General features: G+C 40.6%; 1 protein-coding gene across 1 annotated transcript in view; it reads right to left on the bottom strand.

Annotated features, from left to right (window-relative positions):
* Window positions 1-7,707: 7,707 nt before the first annotated feature.
* Window positions 7,708-13,485, bottom strand: part of AACS (acetoacetyl-CoA synthetase) — a 38,532-nt gene continuing 32,754 nt past the window's right edge. The window contains exons 15-18 of the mRNA XM_071571841.1: window positions 13,319-13,388; window positions 12,652-12,710; window positions 11,622-11,824; window positions 7,708-9,032 (exon numbers count right to left, since the gene is read on the bottom strand). Coding sequence (XP_071427942.1) covers window positions 8,895-9,032; window positions 11,622-11,824; window positions 12,652-12,710; window positions 13,319-13,388 — 470 coding nt within the window. The 3' untranslated portion in view covers window positions 7,708-8,894. The remainder of the gene's footprint in view (window positions 9,033-11,621; window positions 11,825-12,651; window positions 12,711-13,318; window positions 13,389-13,485) is intronic.

The raw sequence follows: 13,485 nt of genomic DNA on the forward strand, positions 1-13,485 counted from the left end.
GGGAAATTTCCAGTCCTTAGATCAGGTGATGCTCTGAATATTTATGTTATTGTTCACCAATGGGGGGGGGGGGGAAGAAGTGCTATAAATGAACATATTTGGTGACCCATTTTGAGTGGCTCATTACAATTAAATCAAGCTAATTGCCAGTCTTGTATTTCATTTGGCAACTTGTTAGGCTAATTGAACAAAATAAAACTAATGAACAATTATAATGAAGTTTATAATTAGACCATTGGAAAAAACTCAGTGTGAGAATATTTAAGGCATAATGAATGTGCAGGAGATTTGGGAGGGGGGCAATGGGAGGTAGCAGTAAATCATGCTACTCTCTCCCTCCAAAATGCTTCTTCTCAAGAGCTGATGTTCTTGGCTTATTACCTATTCCCAAATTATGTCAACCTGGCATTTTATTTATTATTAATTACATTAATGCCTTTAATGCACATACATGGCATTTACAGTGATCCTAAATTCAGGAATTAGTCTGTTAGTGAGGCAGCTCAGAGTGGCCATTATATTCCCAACTCTGTCTTTATGATACGAATCAAGGGCTCCATTAAAGGCAGGATTATAATCCTAAAAGTGAAAAACAAGCTTGTGGGGCAGACAGAGGAGTTCACAAACTCCAGCTGCTCTGTCCTGTCAATACTCAAACCTGGTTCAGAAGCCAGAGAGGCAAAAGTGGGGAAGAACAGAAGGAGCAATGCTTTGCACCTGATTAGAGCCATTTCTTAAAAATAGAGTTATTTTTGTCTCATTCAATTCCTATATAGATTTGAATAAACCCATTCCAGCTCCCTTTCATCCCCTGCTGCTGAAGCACAGAAAATTAAATACCATGATAAGACACAGAGGGACCTTTTGGAGTTTCAATTTACAGGGTCAAGCAGGTACCCACCAAAACCAAATAGAATTGTCACATCAGACTCCACACTGCTTAAAAACTTCTTTTCCTCCTGTTTGTACATGAAAGTAATTATTTCATCTAGAACTTGGTGGGAAATGAGGCTTTGCATCAGGGAATAAAGACAGAAACTTAAACTAGGGAGGAAATGTGTTCAGTCTTTTCTCTTGGATGTCTAGGAGTGTCCAGAGCTTCTTGCATTCTGAAAGTAAGTTCTGGTTTTCAGCAGGAGCCCATGGTGCCAAGTGCCCTATGCACAAGACAGGGATGAAGCACACATGGTCCAGGTAGAGCAAAGGGTGGTGGAGAAAGAGAATCATCCCTGGAGATGTTAACCAGCTTAGCATTTATCACACTTGCTGCCTGTAACCACTGTAATCCCAGTGAGGGTAGCTTTCTTCTTCCCATCCACAGAGCTGCTTTACTTTCCTAAAGCTTAAAATAATGAACTGATTCAGGAAAAAAACATTTTTATGAGCTATTAAAATACCTATTCCCCTTCCCCCATTTTAATTTGAGCTGCATTAGGAGAAAATATCTGCTTTTGCAGTCATGTCTCAATATTTTTATGCCAGCAGAAGCAGCTGTCCTCTTCTCAATCTAATTACAGGTTTCACATGGGGAGTGATCACATCCCGGTATCAGTGGAGGTTTGTAGCTGTCTTTGATGCTCTCTCTGTTCTCTCACCTTTCCATCAGCCTCAATCTGGGTTTTTTTCTGCAGGTGTCTTTTTATGTCATCTGGAGCTGCTGGGACAGCCCCACTGTGGGCAGGGTCACCCTGCCTTCAGCTTGTGCTCCTTGTGGCAGGGTCTGGTCCTGCTTCAGCATGGGCAGGAGAGAATTGTGGTGAGAAGGATGCAGAGTGCCATGACCAGCCACCCACCCTGCAGAGATGCAGAGTTCATTGTTGCTGCATCACCTGTGAACTTGCCCTCTCTTCCTTACACTGGCACCTGGAGGTCTGAGAGAGAGCCCAGCCCTGCACAGACAGGTGGCAAGAGATAACCAGCATCTCTGAGCCCGAGTTACCAAACCAGGTCACACAGAGGAAGGACATACATCAGTGCCTGTGTAACAGCCACAGCACAGAGAGGGAGTGACCAGCAGAGTCACCCAGAGAAAGGACAAGCTGAGCCCTCCCCACAACACCTAGAGAATCCTCCCTTATCCCAGGGAGAAGAGTAATGCTTTGCTTTTGAATCCCAACAGCCCTGAAGCTGCCACCCAGCAGCACATGTAAGCCCTGGGGGTCAAAGACATGGATTATTTGCAAAACACCAACCCTGGCACTACCTGTATCTTTTTGTTCATTACAAGAAGGTGAAAAGAAATCCCCCTGGGTGCTTTCCCTCTGAGGCAAAGTATCTGGACAACAGCAGTCAGGCCCTTTCCTTCCTCACCCCAATAGCTCCAGTAACCCCAGCAGGGTTCAATAATGCCTTTCCTGAGGACAGAGGGCAGTGGGCTGACAAGGCTGAGCTCTCCCACTGCTTCATCACTCCATAACCTCCATGAGAGGCCCCAGTGTGCTAAAAGCTCACACACACATGCAGGGGTTTATGAGCTCTCGCTTGTTTGGGCATTTCCCTCCTAATTTGCCTCCCCCCCATACATACACACACCCTCTAATAATGAAAAGGTTGAGGAAATGGGAACAAACCCTGAAGTGAAGCGTGAAATAGGCTCCATGATTCCAGATAGCCAGGGCCATTTAAAGCCTTGCTTGGCATTTGCATTATAAGAACAAATCCTGTACAAGAATATCTCTTCATGTTTTATACTCCTGCATTAATTCATGAAGTGTCATGTATCTAACATATTTTATTATACATGAGAACTAGGCAAATTAAAATTCTCAGCTGAATATCACATTTGTACACTCAAGGCCACCTCCTTCAGCCCTGGAGAAGGTTGAAGTCACACTAGTTTAAACTCAACTCACCTTTTAAACCAAGTCAGTTAAACTAGCACAAATTCTCATAGTTTTCTTCAATTCATTTTTATGCAATTTATTTCCATTTGGCTTTAACATCTTAATAGCTACTATGAGCTGAAGAGAAATGTAGCTGGTTAACAGGGAAATAAATGTGATTTCAGATAAATTGTGATTGAGTTTTCTGGGTGCAGCCCCCACTTGTTGAACTGCCACAGTCCATGCCTGGCCCAGGCCTGTCACCAGGTGCCCACAGGACCAGCTGTGCCAGGTAAGTTTCATCAGTTTAAAATCCACTGCAAAAGGTGTCATAAATAGATGGGACTCTGGCTGCTCTAGGAATAGCTCAACATAAACTGATTTTTAGAAAGGGGGAAAAGCCCATCATGCTAAACTGGGGCTTAATCAAAATTAGGCTGGCAACCCTACAGCTCTTGTCCATATTGGAGAGAATTGTATGGATTAAGTGAGATCAGGTTTAGAAAATAACTTCCAAAACAAATTTTCAAAAGTACCAAAGCCAAAATGAACAGAACTTTCCTAGGAATGGGCATTGGGCTGCAGTCTCCAAACATCACAGCATCCAAGGGCTGCACAGTGAGGAGCACTGCCATGACCTCCTCCTCTAACCTCACCCTCTCCTGCCCCAGACACCCACATCCCATCCCTCCACTCTCAAACTTCCACAGAACTACTGATCCCAGTTCCCACCACTCAGCTTAGAGCTTGCTCTTATAAACAGCCCTCTCCTTCCCAGGGTGGGGGTTGAGCCATTTTCCAAATGGGTGGCACTTACGGACTTGATTTAGTGAGTGGTGGACTTGACTGTGCTGGGTTAATGGCTGGACTCAATATTGGAGGTCTTTTCCAACCTAAATGATTCCATAATTCTACCTCCAGGGATTTGGGAAACAACACAGCCGAGCCATGTTTCTAATGGCAAGAGCCATACAGTCAGAAACACTCTCCCAACCCTTGTCAAAACACAGGCTGGGGATCAATAGACAGGAAATGTTAGAAACCACCTCTTTGTAAAACTAAAACAGAATGAGGAGGTGTAAGAATGTCATCTTTAAGGTTCCTTCCAACACAAACTACCCTGTGCTTCCATGAATATCCCCACCAGTGGGACTGTTACCCGGTAGTAGCCAAAACTTATCTTCCTTTAAACTACTACAGAAAAGGGAACAAAACTGAAAAAGGGACTATATTTTTTAGCAGACTCATCATCAATGATGTGAGTCTCTACATGTATAATTTAATATGGCATTGTAAACTAATTAATGATCCTGGAGATTATGTTTTTTCCAAGGGACATTATTCTTTCAGCTGGAATCTCAGGCTGAATACTGGTAAGCCTCTTGAACTTTGCAAAACCACTTGTCAGAAGTAGTAAGACAAGAATACTCTGAAGTCTTCCAATTAAGAAATACAAGGTCCAATTAAGCTCTCACTAATGGGCTACATAACCCAGTTAAACAATGGCATCCTGAGGATTTTCCCACCCCCACCAATACTGGTTCATCACTTGAGTTCATCTCCAACTGGTGGTTTGGAAGAATTTCTCTGGCCATCAGAAGCAACACTGAGGAATGGTGTGGACAGCTACAGCCTGCTGCATTAATACTTTGGGACATCTTATTGTTCTGCAACTGGAATTGTTCTGAGACACTCTTTGACTCACTAATAGCATTTCAGAGACCATTTCCCTCTCCTCTGCCTAACAGAGTCACTCCTGATTTGCACACAGATCATGTAGAGCAAAATGCTCAAACTGATGTTGATTATCTCATTATTAGTATCTAAAAAGGCCCCTAACTCCTAGCAAGGCAAATGTGTGTGCTCTCATCAGCTCTGAGGCTGCTGTGCTGGACCATGGCCACGCTTCACAGCCATTCCTACCCCAATTTTATTTCTGGAAGAATAAAGGATAGGACACGTAGCTTCCTCTTTCTACAAAAGATGTGTAAGAAAACTAAGTTGCATCATGTTGCTATCTAAGACCTGGTTATTTAAAGCTAAAAATACCCTCCTCGTGAAGGGCAAAAGATGAACCAAGCAATTTTGGATTTATCCTCTGAGCTCTGTAGGACAACAGACTGACACCTCAGGAAAGCGCTAACAAGCTAAAAGATTTCAATGGAGAAATTGCTCAGTGCAGAGTTCCAAAGGTGCCCTGTAGGAAGGCCAAAGCCTTCCTGTGCACTGAAACACATCTGATCAGGGGCTCAGAGGCAGGACAGTGTTCCCTTACAGATATTGGTTTTCCCATTCCCCACAGACACCAGTTTTCCCCCAGACCAAAACCCTACAGTTCTGCCTCAAGAACAGACTCGGACCCTGGTACTCCTTCCTAATGCATTTTAAATCTAATTTTAATGCCCATTTACCTGTGTGATTGACTGTTCTGCCTCATAAATGAAATCCCTTTAAATATGTATGCACTAAACTGAAAGACAATAATGGCCCCGGGGAAGTTGCATTCCATCAGGCAATTACCTGTGTTTTTAAAATCACTGAATAAGTAATTCACACAACCGATTTCTCTTGCACATAACAATAAACTATTTTATCAGCTATGCCCTGCTTGGGCAGCTGTGTACCAGCTCACTTGATTTTGTTAAGAACCACACTAACCAGGGAAATTAATTGAAATCATAAGGTAGTGGGAGGGGGAAGTACCTGCTCTAACAGAAGCTGACAAAAGCACATTTCTAAAAGGGGAGTGATAAAACCACATCTCTCAAGGGCAAATGGCCTGATTCCATCACACAATTCAAGAGTCACTCTCAAATTTGCAGAGGACTGAGCGAGAAAAGCACCTAGCCTGGAGTTCCTCAGCTCTAATTGCTTTGCTGTTGAACATTTAAATCAGAGCTTAAAGCCATTTCCAGAGCCAGCTCTATTTGCATGCCACACATCCCACTAAAATCTGCACATGGAGCTTTCCAGGCAAAACACTGTGAACCTCAAATTATAAATAGGCAACAAAAAAAAAAAAAGAAAAAAAGAAGGCTACGCACTCAAGGTACAACTTGTTACATGCTGACAGCCCTAAGGCATCAAGTCTTCCTGCATAAAACTCCTGAGGCAGCTCAGTGATCCATCAGCTTGGACACACTGCAGGGTTTGCCAAGCTTATGCCTTGGGAACACAGCAGAGCCTGGTGCTTGCAGGAGTTTTTGCTGTTCACACCACAGGATCAGAGCTCAGTGCCATGCCAGACCCTACAGCAAAGCTTTTGGGTGCCACCAATTTGCAAGGACCCCCTTAAACCCACATTTGACTGCAGTTACCCCATGTCTGAGCCCTGGGAAGAACCTGGTGGGAGGCACATGAAGTGATGCTCTCTGCTTTTCCTTTGCCAATCACTAGGACTTTAGCTCCCTGCTTTTGTGCCAGTGATGTTTTGGCCTGTCCCCAGGTAAAGGGGGTACAGCCACGCTCATGGCCCCATGGCAGCATCTTAAGAAATGGGTCATTTACACCACAGATAAGAAAAGACAAATACAGGTTGGTTACTTGGAATTGAAGGAGCTGCACTCTGGAAGTGTGGACAGTGTTCTCAGCTCTGCCACGGCCTCCTTTCAAATACCCACTTACCTCCACTCCTCTCCAGACTTGCAGGACCTGTCAGTATCCAGCACTTCTGAAACTCAGACCCCTGACTAACTGAGGCACCAACAGAGTTTGCAGCACCCACCAGGGCTTTATGGCTATATAAAGTAATTTTCAGTAACACAGAAGTAGATCTGTATTTTTGTTTGTAACTAAAGTCTGGGAAAAGCTTTGCAACATGTGACATTTGCAAGAGATCAGATTATATCCATTAATGACACTTTCTCCAGTGCTTCCAAGCAGGATAAAGGATTAAAAAAGCAGCCTCTAGGCATTGTATATGTTCTTAATGTATCTGTGCTTCTAAACTATCTTTAATTAATGAAATATCCCAAAATTACTTATTAATAAGATCTGTGGGCTTTGTAAACTCCAGACATTTTGCATGAATTAAAGAACAATATAATGAAGTTTTAATGAATACAAAGTCACAGTTAATGTAAAATTTATATATAGCAAGCCAGAGGGGGAAGGAATTTAAAAGTACCTTTAATCACAGGTTATTGACAGCTAGATAGCTCTTTTTTGTACTTTTTAATGGGTGCTTGGTGTTTATATTATCACATTTATCATGCCAGCATGGTCTGACTTGGTACAATATAGAAAGTACCAGCACATTTAAAGCCTCATTTGCTAATGAGGGATTTCTGCATCCTGCACTGAGTGTGGGGCTGGTGTCCCCACTGACTGAGTGGAACAGTCACAACCACCTGAGAGGGGCTGAGCCCCAGCTGCATTTATGGGCAGTTTCATTCTTACCAAGCTACTGGTTCCAATATCTGACTTATTCTGCAACAGCCTTCAGCTTTCTGGAGCCAGTGAGCTGAGATCTGTCACAGGGTAGGGGAAATATATAATAAATTTTCACCAGCTGCTGCTGCATATGAGCGTGTAGATTTTGCCCTCTAACAGAGAACACCTCCCAGTGCTCAGGTGCATCCCTCTGAGCAACATTAACATACCACACCCTACAGCTTCTCACTGCACTGACACAAAGCACATCTGCATCATATTTTCTTCCACTTCTGTTCACTTGTGACCTTCTCAATGTCTGTGCATACAGAATTAGCAGCAATGTTTTACTTGTCTTGGGTTCTGTATAAGAAAAAGGATAGAACTGTCAGAACAAGTTTTGTAGTAAGTTGGGCTTGGATTGAAACCATTAAAATCAGTAACAAATTAAGCTAAAATTATCCCATAACACCCAGTCTAAAGGAAAATAAATATAAGACAATAACAGTTGAAATAGAAGTAATATATAATTATATTTATAAAGGATCAATTCATTTTAATTAACTCTTTATCAACGCTGAATGCATTCAACACAGTTATAAGTACAATAATATTTCACCCACAAATTTCAAATAGTGCAGGAGACACTGGATGCCAGAGGGTCATACACTTACTGCAACAGTATTTTATGTAAAACAAAAACACTTCAGTGCTTCCATTTTACTGTTTTAGTATGCTCAGTACAGTACTTTTCCCTTTATAAACTGGAAAGATGCAGAGCTAGAAAACACTTGTTTTTCACTTTCAACATGACATTTAGTAAAAAAAGTTACAAAACCCATCAGCTTTTAATAAACACACACACTGGAATTCCTCAGTTACCCTAACACGTGATCACTGCCTTAGAGCCAATAAAGGACTTTAACCAAGGAAGCAAAATGCCTTCAACTGCAATTTTCAGAGCAGTGACAGTAAATTCCATGGAAATAACCTGGAGTTACCCCAGGAACAAGGAGGAGGCAATTGCTCCCTCACCTTCTGACCCCCCAGAAGTCTATCAACCAAAAGCTTAAAACAATAGGAAGGCTACATCACAAAATGAAGCAGCAATTACCTTCAAGAGTACTGTGAGATATATCAAGACTGAAATTATTCTGAGTCAGGTCAAACGGGTTTAAGTGCATTATGATTTGGATTTATAAAAACATTTAAATTCACGCTACATACAGAACACTTGCATGTTTCAGGGTCAAGGAGTTAAAATCACTGTATATTCCTTACAGGCAACTGAAACACATGGATTGAAAAGTGTTGCTAAAAATCCAGTTTAAAAAAAGAAAGCAAACATTTTATGAAAGAAATATTCTATCTGCAACTACAACTATTAGTGCTCCCATTTGATGGGCTGATGTAAATCTAACCAGAAAAGATGCACTCATATATATAAAAATCAAAACAGGCAGGTTTCTCCTTCCAGGCTGGAAAAAAACTCCAAAATATATGGCATATTTAACCAATAAAAGGGAGTTAAGCTTTACCCAAGCCTTTCATAATGCACTTCATGAAATATTTTTTTCTCTTAAAAGAAACACTGGTATTAAATAGAGCTTTTTCTTTACATACAGTATTGGTATATACAAAACAAACACAGAACAAAGACAGATGCAAAAAAAACCAAAACTCAAAAAACAAACAAGTGACTTAATAGTCTTGAAGCTCAGGAATATTTTGGTACAGGTCCAAAGCCTCTGGGTTTGAGAAAGCTCCCCGCTGCTCAACTTCTTTCCCTGCAATTATTTGCTTCACAGCTACTTCCACTTTTTTCCCATTTATTGTATACTGAAAAACAAAACCAGCAAAGATAAAATTACATTTTTTGATGTAGTAGCTTTATGGAAATATTCATTAAATCCCCCACCAACTGCAGAACTCTATCAAAATTTAGCAAAATGCCTTTTCTTCTGTTACACTTGAAGCACTTTCTTCTGAAAATTCACTTGAAGAGTAGGTGGAATTCAAAGAGTTTATATGTCATTTTAGTTTATTACTTCTATTGGTAATACTGTGAGAACACGATCAAGCTCCAGTATAAAACAACAAAACCAGATCAGAATCATGCTATAAACACTAAAATACTTAATGTTTATGTTCTGACACATCCAATTTTCAAACAATTTTTAGTGTTGTATGGGTGGGTTAAAAAACAAAGCCCAGTTGCACTGAGATTAGGAAGAAAATCATGATTTTCTTATCTGAAATGAACAGCCTTTTTCTAATAGGACAACATGAAACTCTGAGCTTAAGTGGCCCTCTATAGTTAAATGTTTCAAAACAAACTGTAACAAACAGAGGCTTCACCTCCACTTATGAGTCACACAAATTGTATTGCATTGTGTTACTCAAAGCAAAAAAATCACCCTAATTCTTATCTTTTGGGGATAAGAGCACTGTAATTTCTGACTAGTGAATATGGGAAGGAAGAACTACTCCAATGTGAACAGGAACTGCCAATGCCCACTTTGGATGATCTCTGCTTTTATAGACACCAAAGCTTTATTAGCCCCTTCCTCATGTTGGTACCACTGAGACATTTTGGGGGTGGTAGCTTTTAAAAGCTGAACTTCAAAAATCTCCTTAGTCTTGTCTGTCTGCTCTGGGAATAGGATCCCCACTTGTGTTAGCAATGAATCTGCTGATCAAGGAACTCGGGTTGTTCCTGGCCTTCAAAGCCACTGAAACTCAACTCCAAGCACCACCATTTTTCACTGGAGATCATTCAGAGCCAAGTTAAATAATCCTCAGCTCAATATACTCTTGCAATATTGATCTTGATGCTAAACCAAACTCTTCCTTATTAGGTCTACTGAGGTCGTGTGTAATCCAACCCTTCTGAGCCACCTTAACCACTCTGCTTCCTTCTCCTCAATGATTAGCAACCTAATTTCCACAAGTGCCCAGAAACCAGAACACCTTAGTAGGGCCTGCAAGGGAACTGTCCTCTTTAAAAAGATCAGACTGTTCAAAGCAAATTTGTTTACTTTAATCAGTTAATCTTATGGATGATGACCAGAGTACTTATCTGGTCAGGACAGGACTAGATAAATTTGCACTATGTTTTTTAACACCTGGATATCCCATTAAAGCCATTCTTTGTATTTACTAAATCACTTCATCACAGCTGTACTGTTTCTACCAAAGATCAGTGTCAGGATTAGACTGTATTTTCAGATGAGGATTCAAACACATTTCTAAAAGCAGCAGGAAATGGGAGGTTTCCGTTCCAAGCAAAACTTTAGAAGAAAGATGGAAGACAGCTTTGATCACTTTACCACTGGCACATTTATCTGAAAGGTAATTAAAATTCACTCAATTCTCAATTTAGTCAATGTGTGAACTAATTAATGATCTAAGCAGGCTTTCCTGAGGGGCAGCCCATCACAAACACCTCACTGTCATCAACTTTGTGCTGTACATTCAGGTGATTTATACAGTTCACAAGTTCAACACTTCATGCAGAAGACAAGTTGCAGCTCAGAAAAGCTGAACTTCAGAGGATTTTTTACACTTACTCAAGGAAGACATTTTTAGCCAAGTACTATTTGTCAACAGTGGCCTGAAACAGAGGTAGCTCAACAGATCAGAACCAGATCACTGTGTGGACCACAGAGGTTGGTAGCATTGAACCCCAGGGCACTTTCACAGGGAAACCAATACTGGCAAAAAAGGGGTATCAGAGTATCAAATAACAGAGAACTCAAGACTATGTGCAAATGGACTTGGAAAAAACTACCCTCTCCACCCTCATCCTGCTGCTCAGAGCTGTTGAGGAGACTGTAGCATCTGAGAGGACTATAAAAACAGATATTCCAGCTAAAGAGTTCATACAAAGAGCACTGTAGGAGAACAGCTTCAGAAGACTGAGCATGCAGAACCTTGAGCTAACAAAATTCTCCTCCCACACAAGCACAACAATTTCAATAACTGTTAACAGTTAAGACAGTGATAGAACTACATTTAAGTGGCTAAACAGATGTAAAAGTGAAATGGTTTACAAAATGATTTTCTGAATTTGCAGAGTGCCCTCAGCTTGCCTAAGAATGTAATTTGTAGCAGGAAAACAAAAACAAAAGCTTATGGATAGTCAGAAAAAAAAATCACTTCAATTACCTTTTTAATATTTTCCTTTAAAAGGCTAAGGATATATTTCTGAGAAAATGCTACACATTTAAAAAACAAAAAACATGCTTAGCTGAAAAGGAGATGAAAAGGTGTTGCTAGGCAACATAGACAAACTATTTATAAAGCTCGAATACACTTTTGAGATGCTAAAATTTCCATGTATGTGGGTTTGAAGAGCAATGACAACTGCTCCTTAATTACTATTCAAGGTGACAAAGAAAAAAGTAGGCAGCATTTTTCCTGACATACCGGAATGCCTTTGGTTTCCAGGATGAGGCTGGGAACATGCCTGGCGGAGAGTGCGATCCGGATCGCGTCCTGAATCCTCTTCACCAGGCTCTTGCTGAACGTGTGGTTTGATGCCATCTTCAGGAAGAGTATCACCCTCTCCTCCCCATCTTTGTTGTACTGAGGGACACAGAGGCTATCACAAACCTCCTCAAAGGCTTCCACTGAAAATAAAGGGAAATCCCTTATTAGGATTGGTATTTATATATGTCATTCTGGATGCACATTTTTTGTGGTTGTACCAAAAAAATAAAGTCACCCTCCCCAGTACAGCTGCAAAGGCAGACACCCTGGCTAGGTTATCCTACACTGAGCTTCCCCTCTGCAAGCTCTGAAATTTTAACTCCTGCCCAGGTGAAAGTCCAGGTTTAAGGATCATATGCATATTTAGGTCCACAAAAAATTGACTGTAACTTTTGGGACAGATAATAAGCTGTTACATTAAGCCATTTTCTTTGGCTTTCCTCACAGTCCCTACTGCTGCATAGATTGGAGAATAATGTTCCTGATGACAACAGCAAGGTGGCAACAGGTTAAGTCTCAGATTAGCACCTTTGCAGGGACAGTTTTACCACCTGTCACAACATCGACAGTGTCTGAAACAGAAGCACAAGCTCAAGAATGACTTCTTAATTATCAGGTAAGGTACAATAAAAACAGTGTCTAGAGCTTGTCTTGGGGGGAAAAAAAAGCCTGACAAGAAGTTCAATATCCTCTTTTAAATCTTCATGATACTATTAGTCTGTAAGGCCTTACTATATGCTTAAGATGTTGCTTTTGTGTATCTCAACTACTCATTTCCCACCCTACAGATACTTCAGCAAAGCAACCAGTTTCAAGTTTACAAAATCAAATTTTACTAATGCTAACATACTCTTTATTGTCTTCCAATTGAAAAGCAGCAAATGTTACTACTTAATCCTTTCAAGCACCTTTATAATGCTTGCATTTCAGATTTAAGGCTGAAAGAGGTGGAAAGGTCATTTCATACCTATGTTATAGATTTCAGAACTTCCAAATCTTACTCCATTTGGATTTAATGTACCATCACTGAAAAAAATGAAACAAAACAAAGAGGCATTCAAATGTGATTACAGTTTGATGAAGAGGAAAAATTAATGCAATTAACCAAGTCTCTCTACGTTTCAGGCAATGAAAGTGCAGCCACTTGAGAAACAGAATTGTAAGAAAATTTAGTTCAAAAAGGCATTTTGCTCATTCAAATAAAGATGTACAGAGAACCTCAATACTATTCATTCAAATTTGTTTCAATCAGCAACTTCGAAATGCAAGCAGAAAATGTAGCCCCAGTTGTTATCTTGAATGTCTGATGATCACTAAAACAGGCACAACTTAATACCTGACCCTCTGTAATTAAGATTTGCTGTAAAACAAGTTGATGGTAAAGGCAAGACCAGAAGAAAATCTTCCAGTTCACCCCCTTGAATGTGCTGCACTCTCCGGTAAAACTAAGTGACCATTATAAACCACAGAACACAGTAAGTCCAATACAGTCTTGTGTTCACACATACAAAAGTGGATTAGAACTCTGAAATGCAGTCCCTTCCCTCTAATCCAGCTGCTCTGATTACTTTAAGGGTGAAGATTGCAAATTTTAACACTTGTTCACTCAAAGCACTTCCACCAAAATATTTTACCTGCGACCCAGCATGACAATTCCTCCTGTCTTGGGATTAATTTTGCAGTAGTCACCATGGGCCCAAACACCTATTAGGGAGTGGCAGAGGTTAAGCAGCTGATTTCATACTCATCCAGTCACAGCAGACATTTGTGTAACTCAATTCATATTAACTTAGTAAAATAC

Source organism: Pithys albifrons, chromosome 17 (assembly GCF_047495875.1).
Source record: "Pithys albifrons albifrons isolate INPA30051 chromosome 17, PitAlb_v1, whole genome shotgun sequence".
Taxonomy (NCBI): domain Eukaryota; kingdom Metazoa; phylum Chordata; class Aves; order Passeriformes; family Thamnophilidae; genus Pithys; species Pithys albifrons.